Source organism: Drosophila busckii, chromosome 3L, assembly GCF_011750605.1.
Source record: "Drosophila busckii strain San Diego stock center, stock number 13000-0081.31 chromosome 3L, ASM1175060v1, whole genome shotgun sequence".
Classification (NCBI taxonomy): domain Eukaryota; kingdom Metazoa; phylum Arthropoda; class Insecta; order Diptera; family Drosophilidae; genus Drosophila; species Drosophila busckii.
In genome coordinates, this window is record NC_046606.1 from 3,182,837 (window position 1) to 3,201,364 (window position 18,528).

Genomic DNA, 18,528 nt, shown 5'->3' on the forward strand with positions numbered 1-18,528 from the left:
ATTTCTTTGATTTTGTTTTCTACACAACCTTTCAACATGCACAACTTCCTGCATAGACAGCAACAACAACAACAACAAGCAGCATCCGCATCCTGTTCAGCTGCTGCGTATGCAAATTTTCAAACTGAACACATTTTCAACCTTTTTTTTCGTCAACTTTTTGGGTCGCTTCCATTTGATGGGCAACTGAAGCATTTTGTTGTAACTGACACTTGAAGGGCTGTTTGATGCTCAACTGATAAACACAACAAGCCAAGCCAAACAGGATTTTAATGTAAAAACTCCATTAGCAGCATTAGCACTAAACATGCGCGCGTTCCTTAAAACTTTTGTCGCGTGTTTTGATGATTTAGTGAAATATAAGCTTGATTTATGATGCAGCCCAAACAGCCGCAGAAACAAGTTGCTCTCGTTAGGCAAATGTCGTCTAGTACATTAAAAAATAAACACACAAAGTGCTGCAAAAACACAATATATATATATATATATATATATAAAAAAGCGTACACTTCAGCAACAGCAAGCGGCTGCTGCTGCAAATTGATTTGAGTCATCTCAGGGTGGCTGAATTTCGTTTTTTCCAAGGCGTACACATGTGACTTGCAAGAATTTGTTGAGCTTAAGAAAAATCTAGCAGCTGGCAGTAAAAATGCTAAATATATTTCATATATATTTTATAAATATTTAAAAAATTTGTTAAATCATTTATTTGCTTTTAAGCCAAATGCATGGGCTATAAATATTGAGTGCTAAATAAAAATATTTTAATAAATTGCGCCAGCATTATATAATAAATATATTTAAAAAAAATAAATAAATATTAAAAAATTAAAAAGATTTACATACATAGCACTAAAAAATATTTTAATAATTAGCGCCCGCATAAAATGCTAAAAATATTTAAACAATTAAATAAATAATAAAAAAAAATTAGACAAGCTCATACTTTTAAGATTTACATTAATTAAAGCATTAATAAAAAAATAAATTTAAGCAGCTTAAAATAATAAATAAATTCAAAAAATTTAATTTAAAATTTATTTATTTATTTTTTAATTTAATAGAATTAAATTCAATTGGTATAGCCAGAGCAACAAACGCCTTCAGGCTGATTTTTAATTAAGAATAAAAATGATATATATATAATTGATATCTGCCTTAGCTAAGCTCATTCTTATAAGATTTACATACATTAAAGCTTTTAACTGTAACTGGAATTTTATACATCAAAATATACAAAAGAAACTTTAAATTTAGTTGCATAATTTATATAAATTTATAACAATTATAGTCTGTTCAAAGCGCAGCAATTAAGCTCAAACAAATATTTTTTATTATAAAATAAAATTCATTGCAATTTAGCTAGTTACGCTGCTTATTTTGAAGCTGTACTGTAAGTTTGGCAAGTAGCAAACTATAGAATGTTAGACTATGGCCAAATCTATGTAAACTTAGATATATTGACTCAGTTGTGCACATAGCTTAGCTTTAGTTTTAACAGTTCAGCGTTTTGGCCGCAAATATGCTTGGCTATGTCTACAGCGCTGCTTATTGTAGAGTGTGTGTGTGTTACTGGGGCGGGGGCTGGCGGCTGTCTATGATGAATAACGGTGCTTAGGCGCCGGACATTTGATTAATGATGCGTTTACCGCCCCCCAGTGCCAGAGGCTGTGGGCACAGCATGCGCCCGCGCACAATTTTCAACGCCATTTTTTGTAAGCCGCGCATTAAAATTGAGCAAAAAGCAAGTGAAAAAAAGGAAAAACACTATTTCTCACAATTTTGTGAGTGTGTGTGTGTGTGTGTGTGTGCTTTCTTTTTATGCGTGGACATAACTTTATTTTATTAGCACTACGTGGCAATCTGCTGGATTTGCGCGGCATTAAAAGACAATTTTTACAACTTAGCAGCGATGATTTTTCCTTTATTTTGTGCATTTTTCATTTCTACTATTTTGCCAGTGTACGTTTTGTTTTATGTCAAGCCATAAAGCACAAGCGCCTGGGTGCTGTTGTTTATTAAATTCTTGCGGGTGCAAGTTCATTAGATAAAAAGCGAAAAATTCATTAAGCGCACGCAGCTCACTCCCGCATTAGCAGCATGACCAGACTATAGACAGCTTTGGTCAACTGCAGCCCAGTGCCAACAGTAAGCGGCAACATGCTGCCCACAGTGAGACTCGAAGTGTTTTGCGCCTTGCGCAGCATCAGCAGTATAAAGCGCTGCTCCATCACCGGCAGCTTGTACCAGTGGCATTGGGTATAGATGACATCGGCGCATTCGATATTCTAAAATAAAAAAGTTGCAAAGTGTATGAGTTAATAAATGGAAAACTTACAGCTTTATCCACCATAGTGCCCAGTCCGCAGTACATATAGAGATTCATAAAGGAGAAGAGCAGCAGTATGGGCGCAGCAGGCCAAACGCCTATGAGCATGCAATACATGGTAGCCAAAATGCTAACAGCACTGCAGCCAACCATAGCGACAATAATCCAAAAGCAAATCAGCTGCATGCGCGTCAACATGCTGAGCATGGCAAACACTTTAGTTTTATAGTTTATGCCAACTGCAACTACTCACTTGAGATACTCCATATGCCAACGCACTATATCGCGCATAGCAGCAACGACCTCAGCTCGACTAGCACCTGCATCCAGCTGCGCATTCAAATCCAACAACTTGCAGCCCAGCACATTCTTTATCATCGATACATTGCCTATGAAAATGACCACATACATGTCGCTGCCAAAGTTGCCAAAGCCGCCAAAGCAAATGCTGCAGGCTTGAATGCAGCTAAGCACCAAATAGCCATGACTGGAGTAAGGATCGACGCCAGGCAGCAGAAACTGCATCATGAATATGCGCTGCTTGTATATCAAGTAGTAGACCAGCGGAAAGCCAATCAGGCATATGACTACAGCAATATACGTATACATAATAACGCGTATAAATGTCCTGGTCACCTCAATGCTCTGCTGCAGCGCCTGCACATAGTGCGGCTCACGCTGCTCGTACTGCTTGTAGGTTTCATGCAGAAAACTCTGCGATATGCGCAACGTCTCCGGATAGTTGATGAAGCATATTAACTTGACTGTGCCCTGCACGGCGGGACCAACAAAGCAAATCACTTGCAGTATCACCGTATAGCCGCCCTCATTCGACACGCCTCTGTACATCGTATAAATGGTGCAAATAAAAAAGTTGCATATAAATGTAAACAGTATATAGGTAACCAGATTCAAGCGATAGTTCGGATCGGTGACATCGGCGCCGCATATACGCGCAGATATACGCAGTATATATATAATACGGCAATAGTCCGCCAGGCAGCTTTTGTCCGACTCGGGCACAGGCTTCAGACCCAGCACCATTTGGATTCAGTTAATTACGAGCAACTGAAATGAAGGCCAAACTGTAGGCGCTTATATAGCTTAACGGTTTGACAACTTAATAGAGCAATTGGCAATTTAAATGCGCTGATTTAAAATGCATTGCATATTTACAAGCGCGCCCAACTAGCGCATACACTTTGTTCAAACTTTTTGGCATAAGCAGTGCGTTCATTATACGAGGTGGGTTTTTAGTAAGTGTAACCCCAAGGTGGAATCTCGGAACTTGTTCCGCCCTATTAGTATCTTTTTCATGATTTTCCCCCTCTTGCAAAACAAAAAAAAAAACTATATTAACTTTTTATTGCTATAATCTATGCTTCACTCACGCATCATCAACATAACCACACTATAAACAGTTTTGGTCAACTGCAGCGCTGTATTTACAGTTAGCGGCGCCATGCTGCCAATACTAAGACTTGCTGTATTTTGAGCCTTGCGCAGCATCAGCAAAATAAAACGTTGCTCCACTACAGGCAGATCATACCAACGACACTCGGTATATATAATATTAGCGCAGTCGCTATTCTGTAAAATAAACGTTAAATTAAAACATATATTGAACTATTCTTTGTACTGCCTACAGCCGAGTCCACCATAGTGCCAAGTCCGCAGTACAAATAGAGATTCATAAAGGAGAAGATCAGCAGAAATGGCGCTGCGGGCCAAATTCCTTTCATATGACAGTAAAGCGTTGCCAGTATGCTCACCGCATTGCAGCCGACCATGGCTATAATGATCCAGAAGCACATTTTCTGCATACGAACCAACATGCTATGGATTGAAAGCAATTTAAGTTAAATATTTCGTTCTTTTAAGCTTTAAACAGAGCATTCATAGTCGAATTTGTGGATGAACTATTCGTCGGAAAAGAATCTAACATTGCCATTAACATTATTCTCTATCAAAATGTCCAACACGATATAAGAATTATACCCAGTGGTGTTATTTCCGCTTTTTTCCCGTCAGATTTGGGTTTTTTGAAGCGGGAATTCTGGCTTTTTTAGAAAATGAAAGCAGCAATCTGCCCTTGATTGATTAAAAAAAAAGGTTGCGTTGCTGACTTCACTTTCTCTCCAATTTTCCAACTTATTTACCCTTCTCGGACTTTGCTTTTTTAACCCTTGCTTCCAGCCAGAAATCGCTTTTTTCCTGATCATCATCACTGATTCTACCACCAACGATCAAAATTTCGTCGAACCGAATTAGTTGTGCCAACAAACTCGACTTTGTATAGCCTGTTAACTCACTTGAGATACTCCAAGTGCCAGCGCACAATGTCCTGCATAGCATAACGTATGTCAGCAGGACTTGCGCCTTGCTCCAGTTGCTTATTCACATCGTTTAGCGTGCAGCGCAGAATATTGTTCACCAGCGAGACGTTCCCAATAAAGATGAGTATAAACATATCGCTGGCAAAGTTGCCAAAGGCGCCCAGGCAAAGGCAATAGGCGTGCAGACAGGTGAGCAAAAAGAAGCCATGACTGGAGTATGGGTCTAGGCCGGGCACCACAAACTGCATTATCAATATCTTCTGCTTGTGCTTGATGTAATAGAACAGTGGAAATAAGATCAGCGACGTCGAAACCATAACGTACATCCAAGCAATAGCTTTGATTATCTTGCGGGTTATGTCAAGACTGCGCTGCAGCACCGCAGGATACTCGCGCTCATACTGCTTATAGGTTTCATGCAGGAAATTGTGCGATACACGAATCGTCTCTGGATAGTTGATGAAGCAGATCAACTTGACTGTGCCCTGCAATGCAGCGCCGACAAAGCAAATCACCTGCAAAATGACTGTAAAGTCCCCAGAGCTCTTATAACCCACGTACATCGAATAGAACGTGCAGAGATAAAAGTTGCTTAGCAGTATTATAATAATGTAGGTAACCCAATTGAGTTTATAGTTGGGATCTAAGACATCCGCACCCACAACACGCGTACAAAGTCTAATTATATAGATAATGCGACTATAGCCTGCTAGGCAGCTCTGCTGCTCGGCTGAAACCATCACTTTGATTTATTGCGGTCACTGTAAAAATGTCAACTGAACAATTGACAACTGTACGCGACAATTTATACCTAGGAAAATTTATTCTTTGCACTAATTACTTGGGGGAGTTAAAAGGAACAGGACAGTTGTATGTAGGGGAAATTAATAAATTATGCATCACTTCACTCTCGCATGAGCACCATTACCAAACTGTAGACAGTCTTGGTCAACTGCAGCGCTGTATTCACAGTCAGCGGCATCATGCTGCCAATATTGAGACTTGACGTATTCTGCGCCTTGCGCAGCATCAGCAAAATAAAGCGCTGCTCCACTACAGGCAGATCGTACCAGCGGCACTCGGTATAGATAACGTCCACGCAGTCTTCGTTCTGTGAAGTAAACAGATATGAGAAGCATATAAAGCTGAGCTATTGTTTGTATTTCCTACAGCTGTATCCACCATGGTGCCAAGTCCGCAATACAAATAGAGATTCATAAAGGAAAAGATGAGCAGAAATGAAGCTGCGGGCCAAATGCCATTCAGATGACAGTACATGGTTGCCAATATGCTCATTGCATTGCAGCCGACCATGGCTATAATAATCCAAAAGCAAATCAGCTGCATGCGATCCAACATGCTGGAAATAGAAAACGAATTTGTTAGTTCACAACAGTCTGGCAACACTTAGCATATTTGAGGCTAGTTCTAGCATATTTGAAAATGGAAAAGTTTTTTACTTTTACTGTTCGTAATGTCATGAATTTTGACTTCATATTTCAACTGTCTTCACATGAGTTTGGACGCAAATTTTGAATCTAGCCTATTCTAGCTTAGTTTTTTCCACAATCTGGCAACACTGCTGCACATATTGCAGACTAACATCAGACAAATTCAACTGTGTCTAGCTTTGCTTTAACTGCTTACTTGAGATACTCCATGTGCCAACGCACAATGTCCTGCATAGCATAACGAACTTCAGCAGGCTCAGCGCCTTGTTCGAGTCGCACATTGAGATCGTTCAGCTTGCAGCGCAGAATATTCTTCACCAGCGAGACATTCCCTATAAAGATGAGGATATACATATCGCTGGAAAAGTTGCCAAATGCGCCCAGGCAGAGGCAAGAGGCATGCAGACATGTAAGCAAAAAGAAGCCATGATTCGAGTACGGATCGAGGCCTGGCACCAGAAACTGCATTATCAATATCTTCTTCTTCTGAACGATGTAGTAGACCAGCGGAAAGAAGATCAGCGATATGGCAATCATAATGTACATGCAGGCAATAGCTTTGATTATCATGCGCGTCATGTCCAGACTTCGCTGCAGCACCACCGTGTACTGTCCCTCGAACTTCTCGTACTTCTTGTAGGTTTCATGCAGAAATATCTGCGACACACGCAACGTATCCGGATAGTTGATGAAGCAGATCAACTTGACGGTGGCCTGCACTCCAGCGCCGACAAAGCAAATCACCTGCAAAATGACTGTAAAGTCCCCAGAGCTCTTATAACCCACGTACATCGAATAGAACGTGCAGAGAAAAAAGTTCGTAAGCAGTGATATAATGATGTAGGTAACCCAAGTGAGTCTATAGTTGGGATCTATGACATCCGCGCCCACAATGCGCGTGCAAACTCTTATCATATAGATAATACGACTATAGCCTGCCAGGCAGCTTTTATCCTCCGCAGGCACGGACTTCAGACCAAGCACCATCACTCTTCGATTTATTGCTGGCTTTGAAAAAAATGTCAACTGAACAATTGTCAACTGTACTTGCAGTTTTTATAGCAGGCAGCACTAATTGCTTGGGGAGGTCATAGGTTAGACAGCTGGACAGCTGCGTGTCAAGTAAATGTCACTAAAAGTGCAAGTTGTTAATAGTTATGTAAAAAGAAATAAGTGCAATTTATATGATTTGTTAACGAATTTGACTTAATTTAGTTTTAAAAATATAAAAGTCGCAAATTTGATTTAAGAAAATTTATTGATGGTAATGTTGGGTCTGTCCCAATCTATAAGTTTATCAAATCTAAAAACAAAAACATAATTTTACATAATTTTTAAATTTAATTTCGTCGACTGTCCATAGTCATTAAATAAATAAATAAATAAAATAAATATTGTATAAATATTTAATCTTGCAGCAAAGCCAACGCGCTTTAAATGCAAATTTGCCAGCTCTGAGAAATGTAAATAATTAGTCTACTTACTAGAAATAGTTATAAAAGCTTTAATTACTCCATTAGTTAGTCCTTATTATAGAATCTTTCATTACTTTATTACAATAACTTAAATACTTAAATCTAAAAATATATTGAGCGACAATAAATAATTAAATAAAATGTCAAGTAATTGTGTAAAGTTAACACTTTTTTTTTTTGATAAATATATAAAATTATTTATTACAAAAAAGCTTGCAACTTAATCTAGTTATATATCAAAAGTTAACAAAAGTTGAACATGTGAACATTTATTATACACATGATCATTCCGATTAATCATTCTAGTAACTCATCTTATTAACATAAAAGCTTCAGGCCAAGTCCCACATTATGTTTGCCTTGCCTACAACTGATCATTTAACAATTACAAGAGCGTATCCTTTTCTGCTTGCTCTATGATAATATTGACAAGTTAATTATGGCAATTGCAATTAGCCAAGTCTTAATTGCTGCTTAAGTGGCCCACAAGCAACTCTCTATATAGTCTTAAACTTAGGCCAGGCCCATTTAATAACGTTAAGCTCTTAGCTAATTTATGGGCAAGTATTTTAATGTCAGAAGTTAAAGCGCCAGCAACTGCTTTATGCATGAGCACATCTAACACCCCCACAAAAGAGAGCTACACGCAATTGATTTAATATACAATTTTTTAATAAAAACTCTGCCAGCCTAAACAAAAATAAAATGACGCAAGCAGGCTAGAGCAAGGCACCAAACCCGGAATTTAAATGCGCTGCGCTATAGAATAAAAGCAAGCATCAACATTTAAATTCGCATCAACATTCTAAACGCAGCAAATTGTTGAGCAACAAATAAATTTAAATATTTTTATTAATTTAAATAAGGATGTACAGTTAAATCATTATGTTTCTGCGAATTAATGTGGTAGCAACTTTCATTTGCTTTGTTATAAACAGTTAACAAAGCTTATGCATTAGTCTTGCCATACCTCCAGTCTTGACACTAAAATATTTTATTACCTATTACAGTGCACCTCTCTCGATGCGTGATGGTAACTTTCTTCTGTCAGTTTATACCGAAAATACAACAAGAAGCACTCAAAATTTTTATATGCATTTTGCGCTGGGGCGCAGGACACGATGCAAAAGAAGATGTAAAGGCCTTAAAGCTCAGCGCCAAACTAATAAGGTCTTCAACACAGTTCAACGCAGCACAACAACAACAACAACAAGCAAGCCGCTTAACGAACTATGCAATGGATCAACTGGAATAACGCGAAAATGGCAACAAACTACACAACTACAAACCAAAAATTTTTCCGGGGGCTTGGGAAAGGCACAAAATGGTTTACTTTTATTCTATAAAACGGGCACTCTTTAAGTGGGCTAATTAGATTTTTCTTTTTTTCATTTTCTTTACTTGCATTTAACTTGAATTTCGCTTTGAAGTTTTGACATTTCATAAAGCAGATTTCGCTTTTCCACCCAAAAAAAAGCAAAAAAAAAAAAACGCGGCACGCACGCAATGTAGAATTTTATTTATATGAAATACAACGCAACAAAAAAAAAAATGTACATTTTTTTGCGTGTTTTTTTCTATCGAAAATCTAAGCAAACAAAAGTAAAAGCAACGTTGAAAATTTCAGTTTCAGTCACCCCTGCGGAAGGTGTGGCCTGAGCTACCCAAAAAAAAAAAAAAAATGCAAAAAAGAGAAAAAAAACGACCCTCAGCGGCTTTAGGCCTGCGACAACCCTCGCGCGCTTTTGAGCAAAGCAGCGACGCTCACATGAGCATGAGCATGAGCCCAATGCGGCGCATACTTAATATGAAAGACCAAGACGACGTTTGGCTTAAAGTAGCCAAGGTAACGTGCTCGAGCAGCTGAATCATAAGTCGAGCGTAGGCCTCACAAAATTACAGGCTCGTTAGTTCTCAGGTGCGCAGCTGACGTCGACAGCAGCAGCAGCGCCGCTTTCCTTGTCAGACACACACACACGCTCAGAGTTTTGGTGGTGGTTTGAAGTTTGAGGTGTCTTACGCTAATTTCCAGTCGCACACAGCGACTTTCCAGTGGAAAGTGCGTAAGTGAGTTGCTGCTGGCCGACAGGCGGCGCCACCAGCTGCGTGTTTGTCATGCCTGCTAATTGCTGCACAACTGTAACGGTTTGTTTATCTCTAATTATATTTTAATTTGCACAGGCAGCTCGCAGTGTATTTTGCCTGTTGCCCCAAAGTGTTTGCACTTCACGCGGCGCAGAAATTTTAATTGCAGCGCGTCCGCGTCCTTGCCGCCAGGCACGGCACGTAGCCGCCCCCCAAGCATCAATGGGCCACTAATTATGCCGGCCGCGAGAATTTATGTCAAATCTTTGCTGGCCAGGTAATTACTTTGTGGACTCAAGGAAATTGAGCGTGTGCACAAATTTGGAATTTTAAACAGCGTCGAGAGCGTCGAGCGACAATTGGTGGCTTTAAGTTTTGCAGGTAATTTCCCGCAGCAAGAAACTCAAACAGCCAAAATTTTATATTCAAGGCAGTCACGTACGGGGCAGCTCATTTCCTGGCCACGAGGTGTCAGTGGAGGCAGAGGCGGCGACGTGCTGCGTATGCTCAATGTGCTGGCAATCAAAGAAGCGCCCAAACTTTAAACGTTGCTTAATTGTTAAACAGCCGCAGGATATATGCGAGCCTGGACTTGAGCCACACACAATTAAACACACACACAGGCAGGCAGCGCACAAGTAAAAACAAAGTAAGACAGCCAAGCGCTGCAGGCAGAACGCGCAGCATGTTAATTAATTTGCCAGGACATCCGTGACGCGGCTGGACGAACAAAAAGTGTGCTCTGTTTATTTTATGCCGTTGCGCTTAAGTGGTAAGCGCCATTAACAACTGCCTGTCGTTTGGCCAGCCAAATAATGGCGTTAGATCATCGTCGCCACCCCCCGCAGCAACTGCAGGACACACGGCATGCCGTTATTTGAGCGCTGAAAGCTTTCAGCGTAAATTGTGCAAAATTAAGAAATGCTCACACACACACACAGAGAGCTACACACACACACACAGTCTGAACTTTGTCATATTTCCTGGCGTTGTCCTCTGCTGCCTGTCGCTGTTGTTTTATGAGCGCCATTTGGTCTGCTTGTTGTAGTTGCCATTGTTAATGTCCTGGCAACCACAAATGGCGACCAATCTAAACACCCACGCAGCACATTGCCGTCTTTTCTTTTTCTTATGCTTATGCTTGTTTCCTTTGCGTTTTACGACTTCGCCATTGATGTTGTTGTTTTTCTTTAATTTAGTCCCTGGGCAAGTGGCTAGCCCGAGCCTTGTGGGCGCGCTTACAATAATTAGATGTAACGGATATTGTAATTGGTGTTAAATTGCGTTAGAGGCCGTGTTAATGCTTGTTGTTTATGTTGCCAAGGGGCGTAGTGGGGCGGGTGGCGCAACTTACACTTGGCACTTTTTATTTGACAGGCAATTTGACTTTAATTCTTATTGAAAAATGAATTTAATTAGCAAGCAATGTGTGTTTATTTATATTATTAAGTTTATATTAAGTGCTCACAATTTTTATATAATTTTATATTTTTATATAAATTGACTTTTATGCATAACAAAAAACAAGCATTATGCAATTTAATTAGCAAGCAATGTGTGTTTATATTTGTTAATTGCATTTGTTCATTTATTAAAGTTATTAAAATGCAAATATCCAGAAGCTTTGGCTGCAGTTCATAACAATTAGTCGAAGCTGCAGGCAGCTGTTGATTTAATTCACTACAAAATGTAATAAAATTTAAGCTGTTTATATATTCTGCATACAGCTCAGTTATAATATTTGTGGCAAATTTAGGTGAATTTATTCGATAATTAATTGAAGCCAAAGTCAGCTTGCTCTGAATAACATTATTATTATTATTGTAGTAAAATTTAAGCTGTTTATATATACTGAATCCTAGCTACAGCTCCGTTATATGATATATATATTATATATGTATTTTTCAACATAATTATATTCTATAAACTTTGATACAAGCCAATAAGATTTAATTAAAGCCAAAGGCATCTGTTGCTCTGAATCACATTAATTGTTTATTAGAACTTAAGCTCTTAAAATATATTTTCTTTATAATTATTTGCAGCTCCACTGCCTGCAATTTAAACTACTTAACGCGTTGAAACGTAAGCGCAAACTAAGTGAAAGCAGAAACAGAAACTCACACAGCTTCGCTTCACTACTGTCTTACCTGAGAAATCTCACAGGACTCACGCTACAGCACTCAACAGCAACAGCAACAGCAATTAGCATGACAATGTTGGGTACAAGCAGGAAAAAGCACAATGCCGAGTTCCGTTTAGCACATAAAAGGCTTGAGCCTTTGTGACAGGATATGATTGAGTTTGAGTTTGAGTTGAGAGCGAAATTTGCATAGCTATAAACCCAAAACCCGAGACTCTAAAAGCGCAATGCGTGTGAACGAAACTACAGCGCACGAATTCCCATATTAAATTTAAATATTTATTTATATGCGGCAAAGTTAACATAAATCCCAGCGCCCTAAACTCTAATCAAATTAGCCCAGTGAGAGTTAAGCCCTCACTATTCAACGCAATGTTGTTTGTTAATGTTTGAATTTGATTGTGTCTGCCACAAAAGACAATGAGATAGAAACCGAAATGCAAAAACCTAAGCATATATTGCATGCAAATTGCATATGCTGGGCTTGGGCGAAAAATGTTTTGTGCACAGAGCTTTGCAATTTTCATTTGAATTTGCACATTTGCATTTTGCATGTTGCGCGCGTGTGGCGCGTTGCATGAATCATTCAATGGCTGCTGCTGCTGCTGCTGATGATTCAAGTATCGATTTGCATTGATTTGCATTTCAATTGCACTTTTTCGACACTTTACAATGGATTATACTGTCTCGCTATTGTTGCTATTTATTTATGCGGCTGCATTACAGTTTCAAGTGATGCGTTCTCAATTGTTGTTTTAATGAGAGTTTGTTGTTTCTAATTGCCGCGCGCGCCCTTGAGTCTTTGACACATGCCACACACAGTCATGTTTTCAATTATGAATTCAAGCTGTTTGCCTTACAAACGCCACATTGCCTGACATTCGCTTTAATGCACACACATTTTTCACAATTTTCACATTTTTTTTTTGCGCACACTGACGCAATATTTCATTGTCATAAATCAAGGCAAAATTATAAAACAATATGCAGCCCAGCACAAAACTCGTGGCTGCGGGTTACAACTTATAGCAACTGTTTTGTTTTTTTATGCTCGTTTGCACATATTGCAACAATAACAAGAAAAAAATGTTATAAGGGCAGCAAATCCGTTGAATATTTTGTATGCAAATTAATTTTTTTCGTTTGCCTTTGTGTTTTTTATGCCTGTATGGCATTTTCCCAACTATGTTGTTATCGATAGACGCGCTTTGTTTAGTGTTGCAAGTTTGCTTGTTGAAGTGTCAAATTTTGAAGCTAAAAGTTTTCTTCACTATGCCCAAGCGTAAGCGTGTTACGCGTAAAAAGCAAACAGCAGCTAAAGGCAGCCAAAAAACTGAAGCAGTAAGTGCTTGTTAATTTAATTAAATTACAGCATACATTTGTTTTAATTGAAAAGCAGCTAAAGCACAGCGAGCCCACCAATGAGAGCGATGAGCTGCCATTGCCCATTAGTTTTTCATTCGAGTCCATGGCAACGCCGCCGTTGCCAAGTCTTGCTCAAGATGTTGAGTTAAATACACCAAAGCATGAACTTACCTTTGACTTTAAGCTGGAAAATGTTGCAGCAGCTAATGAGCCAAAACATGAAGTAGAAGCATTGGATGAACTTGATGAAATACTGCAGCTTATAACAACAACAACTGAGGAGCAGCAGCAAGCAACAAGTGCAATTGATATTAAAGATGATGTTATAGACGCAGTTATAGCTGATGTTATGCAAATTGTTAGTCCAGCGAATTCAAGCGAAGAGCTGGCAGCGCTCATAGAAGAGCCACAAGCAACAGAACTTAACGCTCAGAACTTATATGCATCAAGTACAGAAACTGATATATCCAACTCGGACTCGGATGCTGAGCATTTCAGCATTAGCGATGCCTACCCATTGCCACCGTTAAAAGTATACTGTGCTACTGCAGCAAAATCCTGGGCTCACGAAATGGCACAGGACTCGGAGCCAGAGCTAGGCAACAACTATTCGCCCGTGAGCATTAGAAATCATGATGACAGCTCAACAGACTCGGAACCGTCAGCCAGCTGCAAAAAAGCCAAACAAGCTCAACTAGGGTAAATTGTATTGTTTCTATATTTAGCTAGTTGATTGAGCTGCATTTTATATTGCAGCAGCAAATCGGTAAATACATTGATGGCTCAACAACAGCCGCTGGCATTCATAGCAAGTGCCATGCAGGGCTTTGATGCAGCAATGCAGTCCACAGTGCATGCCACCAAAGGTATTTATAACAAGCAGAGCTGCAATCGGCTTTACATATTTCATTTATAGCCAGCACAGATGAGAGCGCCAGCAGCAGCAGAAGCAGCAGCAGCAGCAGCAGCAATGAAACTGACAACGTTGGCACGCCAAAGCAAAAGGCGACAGCTGAAACAAAAGCAACAAGCTCACCAAAAGTGGAAACAGTGCCACTCGAAACTAACGCGCAAACTAATACAAATGCCAAGGATAGCGAAAGCGATGATTCGAATTGGCAGCGTCAATGCAGCTCAAAGCCTGCGCCTAGAGCAAACCAAGCTGGACGTGATTTCTACGAGGATGTTGGCTCCAGCGATGATGAATGGCTGCGCAGCGATGACAACATCAAGGAGCTGCGCAGCACGCATTTGCTGGATGATTATGAAAAGGTTTTCGAGCAGCTGCGCCAGCTTATTGAACAGCTGCCCAATCGCTTTAAGTACGAGGCGCATGGTCTTATGTTTCCGCTGCTGGCGCTTGTCTATTTGAAGCTCATAGCTGTGGGCAGATATCGCAAGGGCAAAACATTTGTCGAAAGCGCAATGCGTTATATGGGCAACGCCTATAGTGGGCGTGTCGATAAGCTGCTGAGCATGCAAACGCTCGATGACATACCCAAGCAGGCGCGCAAGCTGCTGGTGGCCAGTGAGGAGCGCATTGTGGTTAAGCTCTACGAGGACTGCTTAAGCATATTGGTAATACATATGCGCACTTGGCCCAAACGCTTGCAAACTGTATGGCTAAAGCACTTTGAGCTGCAGCTAGCGCCGCAGCCCGCCGCGCCTTGTCAGCTGCCAACTGTGGGCAGCACGCTGCTGGAGAAAGTCTTCTGGGGCACCACAGAGACTGCGGCCGAAGTTAGTGTTAGCAGTCCGCAGGCTAGAAAACGCAAACGCGCGCGCAAGCTGAAGCCATCGCCGACGCGTCAGACTAATATGCCCAGCGGCAATCGTCTGTATACGCCGCTGCTGCGACGCTGGGAGCTGGAGCGGCAGAAGGAAGACGAGGAGCGCCGTGTGCCGCTCAATCGCGAGCAGCTGCCTTCGGTTTATCTGTACACAGCCAGTGCCAGCAGCATGGAAACTGTTGTCTGCGCCAGCTTCTCCAACAAGTGCAGCATTCTGTGCCTCGGCACTGTCGCCTCGGCCATACACATTTATTCGCTAACAGCCTGCAAGCTGCTGCAGCTTAAGCCAGCGAGTTGTCTCAAGCACTTGGAGCCGGGCTTCAGCGGCATCGACGACAATATGATGGATGCCAGCAGCCGCAAGCTGCGACGCACTCTCTATGGCCATCAGGCTGCTGTTTATGGCTGCGTCTTTGCGCCCAACGATCGCTTTTTGTTATCCTGCTCGCAGGATCGCACTGTGCGTTGCTGGTGTTTGCTCTCCTGGAGCTGTATCGTCATTTATCCGGGACATGCCTCCGCCATTTATGGCATTGTCTATGCGCCGCTGGGCTATTACTTTGCCACAGTCTCCGATGATCGCACAGCACGCGTCTGGGCGCAGGACAATAAGAAGTCGCTTTGCATATTGGTGGGTCATCTGGCTGAAGTTATCTGCTGCAAGTTTCATCCCAACAGACACTACTTGGCTACAGGCTCTGCGGATTGCACGGTGCGACTTTGGGACATTATTAAGGCTATACAAGTGCGCATTTTTAGCGGCCATCGAGATGCTGTCAATGCTTTGGCCTTCTCCGGCTGTGGCCGCTATTTAGTCTCTGGCGGCGATGATCATTTTGTGCTGGTGCATGACTTGGAGAAACAGGCGCTAGTGCGTGCCTTGGCGCATCATACGGGCAGCATCAATTGCATTGAATTTGCACAGGATAATAAAATATTCTTGGTCGGCGGACAGGACTGTCTGCTGTCGCTTTGGGACTTTGAGCGCCTCACAAGCGAATATAAGCCAGATCAGCTGAAGACTGAAACTGAAACGCAATGCAGTGACGATATATTGATTAATTCTTATGCCAGCAAGGCTACACCTTTCTATGCGCTGCGCGTCACAGCCCGAAATTTGGTTATGGGAGTTTGTGTGCGCTCAGCCAATGAGGAAAGCGAGCAGTCTAAGCAGCAAGCTGAAGCGGCAGTCAAGTATGGCGAATGGCTAGAATTTTTGGATATACTAATACTTAAAGCTTGCTGTCCCAAGATGAGCAAAAGTGACAGCGAGCAGCAAACCGAATTTGAGTCTCATGAGCTGATGAAATTAGCTGAAGACACATGTGAAGATAAAACAGAATCTAAAATGGGTGACGAGCTCAAACTAGATGACACTGAAGACAGTCATCAAATGCAGCAACACAAAGAAAAAGATGAGATAAATAAACAGAAGGAAAAAAAGCAACCTTTAGGAGAAGATGCTCCAACAGTATTAGATTCATCTAGAATTGCAATTGAAATGAAAGAATTTATGGATGAGCTTGGGGACCAAGAAAACTCAGATGAAGGGGAGGAAGAAGAAGATAGTGATGAGCTAAATGTCCACCAAAACGAAGATATAAAGGAGCAATTCGAATCAGAAGAAAGTATGACAGAAGCAGAAGAAGAAAGAAATATAGTAAAATAGTAAAACTTGGTTTAATTTGTGAGTGGATAAATTTAAGCCAACAAAAGCACAGAAATGAACAACATTTATGGCATGCGTCCGATAACTAGGTGTATGAAAACAAGGAAAGATAGGCACGATAAGGAAATTATGATCTATAGTAAATGTTCTGACACTGAGATGCCAACAAAACGAAGGATTACAGGAAGCAATTCGATTCCGAAAGAAAGTATGACGAAACAGAAAGAAGAAAACAAATGAAACTGGATGAACCAAACAAAGGCCAAAAATGAATGGGAGGAAAGAAGAAGAATATGTGATGAACGGAGTACTTATTCATAAGAGTCCAATTTTCATCAACATATGTATTTATCTAAGCACAAAATCCATTTTAAATTATGTATGTTCTTAACTTGTTAAACATTATGGGAGAAGAGCAATTCGAATCAGAAGAAAGTATGACAGAAGCAGAAGAAGAAACAAATGAACTGGATGACCAACAAAGCCAAAATGAATGGGAGGAAGAAGAAGAATATGCTGATGAACTGGATGGCCAACAAACAGAAGATATAGAAGAGCAATTCGAATCAGAAGAAAGTATGACAGAAGCAGAAGAAGAAACAAATGAACTGGATGACCAACAAAGCCAAAATGAATGGGAGGAAGAAGAAGAATATGCTGATGAACTGGATGGCCAACAAACAGAAGATATAGAAGAGCAATTCGAATCAGAAGAAAGTATGACAGAAGTAGAAGAAGAAATATATGAATTGGATGACCAACAAAGTCAAAATGAGTGGGAAGAAGAAGAAGACTATGTTGATGAACTGGATGGCCAACAAAACGAAGATATAAAGGAGCAATTCGAGTCAGAAGATAGTATGACAGAAGCAGAAGAAGAATCAGATGAACTGGATGAGCAACAACACCAAAATGAAGGGGAGGACGAGGATTTCGAGTCAGAAGAAAGTATGACAGATGCAGAAGATGAAAAGAATGAACTGAATACCCAACAAAACCATGATGAAGAGGACCAATTTAAGTCAGAAGAACCTAATAATAGGGTTGGTGAGGGGCAACAGAATTCTGAAATGTTATCAAACAAAATTGAACAAGAGATAAAAGAAAAAATAGAAAAGTCAAACCGCTTAGAAAACAAGATAAAGATGAAATTGATGAGCAGGCCCCAAAAGACGACACAAGCAATGAAGAAGAAGCAGCTATAGAGTAATACTTAATCTACTATATCTTTGACTGATTTCCAAGCCTCTAAAGTAAATCCCAAATAAATGTTCATCTGCAATATTTATATGCAAATTGTTATTATAGAGAGACAGAGTAGTGGGCAACGTGCACATAAATATTGCTTTAGCTTAGCTCAGATAACTCCAACTCCATTACCAAGGCACTAAGCAAGGACACTGAGCGCAACAATTTGACAGTTTTTGAAAACTGGTCAGGCCACGTGCAACGCCCACCATTTGGTCTTTGCCACAAAAGGGCGTGCAAAATTTATAGACGCACGCATTAAAGGCCGCCCAGGCATGCTCAACTTACTGCGTCGCAAGCGAGCACTCGACCGCCTTATCCCCGCCCCTCAGCACCGCAAGCGTCCAGCTACTCCCCTGTGAAAAACGACAGGACAATATATTTACGCAACTTCTTATGCTGTTTTCTGTTGTTGGTGGTTGTTGTTGTTGTTATTTCGTTGTTGGACTTTAGTTGGAAATACATAAAAACGTAAAAAATGTGAAAATAAAAAAAGCAACTCAAGTGCTGTCGCTGGGCATGGCTCTTGGCGCTGTGCTTGTCATACTTGACGTTGTTGTTGCTACTGCTGGGCGAGCATCTTGTGCCTCGTTTGTAGCAGTTATCTTTTTGGTCCTGCTGAGCTGGTCGCGCGAAA

At 40.7% G+C, this 18,528-nt stretch overlaps 4 protein-coding genes across 4 annotated transcripts; 1 reads left to right on the top strand and 3 right to left on the bottom strand.

Moving 5' to 3' along the window:
• Nucleotides 1-1,961: 1,961 nt before the first annotated feature.
• On the bottom strand, nt 1,962-3,373 carry LOC108598079 (odorant receptor 67d). The gene is made up of 3 exons (XM_017984693.1): nt 2,583-3,373; nt 2,339-2,528; nt 1,962-2,288 (listed from the first exon to the last, which is right to left on the bottom strand). The coding sequence occupies exons 1-3, from the start codon at nt 3,371-3,373 to the stop codon at nt 2,082-2,084; spliced, it is 1,188 nt and encodes a 395-aa protein (XP_017840182.1). The 3' UTR covers nt 1,962-2,081.
• Nucleotides 3,374-3,712: 339 nt separating this feature from the next.
• LOC108598080 (odorant receptor 67d-like) lies at nt 3,713-5,405 on the bottom strand. Its single transcript, XM_017984694.1, has 3 exons — nt 4,642-5,405; nt 3,976-4,165; nt 3,713-3,919 (listed from the first exon to the last, which is right to left on the bottom strand). The coding sequence occupies exons 1-3, from the start codon at nt 5,403-5,405 to the stop codon at nt 3,713-3,715; spliced, it is 1,161 nt and encodes a 386-aa protein (XP_017840183.1).
• A 110-nt stretch (nt 5,406-5,515) lies between these two features.
• LOC108598081 (odorant receptor 67d-like) lies at nt 5,516-7,103 on the bottom strand. Its single transcript, XM_017984695.1, has 4 exons — nt 6,313-7,103; nt 6,126-6,172; nt 5,836-6,062; nt 5,516-5,776 (listed from the first exon to the last, which is right to left on the bottom strand). Exons 1-4 carry the CDS (start codon nt 7,101-7,103, stop codon nt 5,570-5,572), a joined length of 1,272 nt encoding a protein of 423 aa, XP_017840184.1. The 3' UTR covers nt 5,516-5,569.
• A 5,988-nt stretch (nt 7,104-13,091) lies between these two features.
• LOC108598082 lies at nt 13,092-17,888 on the top strand. The gene is made up of 5 exons (XM_033293450.1): nt 13,092-13,160; nt 13,219-13,883; nt 13,941-14,050; nt 14,101-16,602; nt 17,079-17,888. The coding sequence occupies exons 1-5, from the start codon at nt 13,092-13,094 to the stop codon at nt 17,846-17,848; spliced, it is 4,116 nt and encodes a 1,371-aa protein (XP_033149341.1). The 3' UTR covers nt 17,849-17,888.
• The last annotated feature ends 640 nt before the right edge of the window (nt 17,889-18,528 follow it).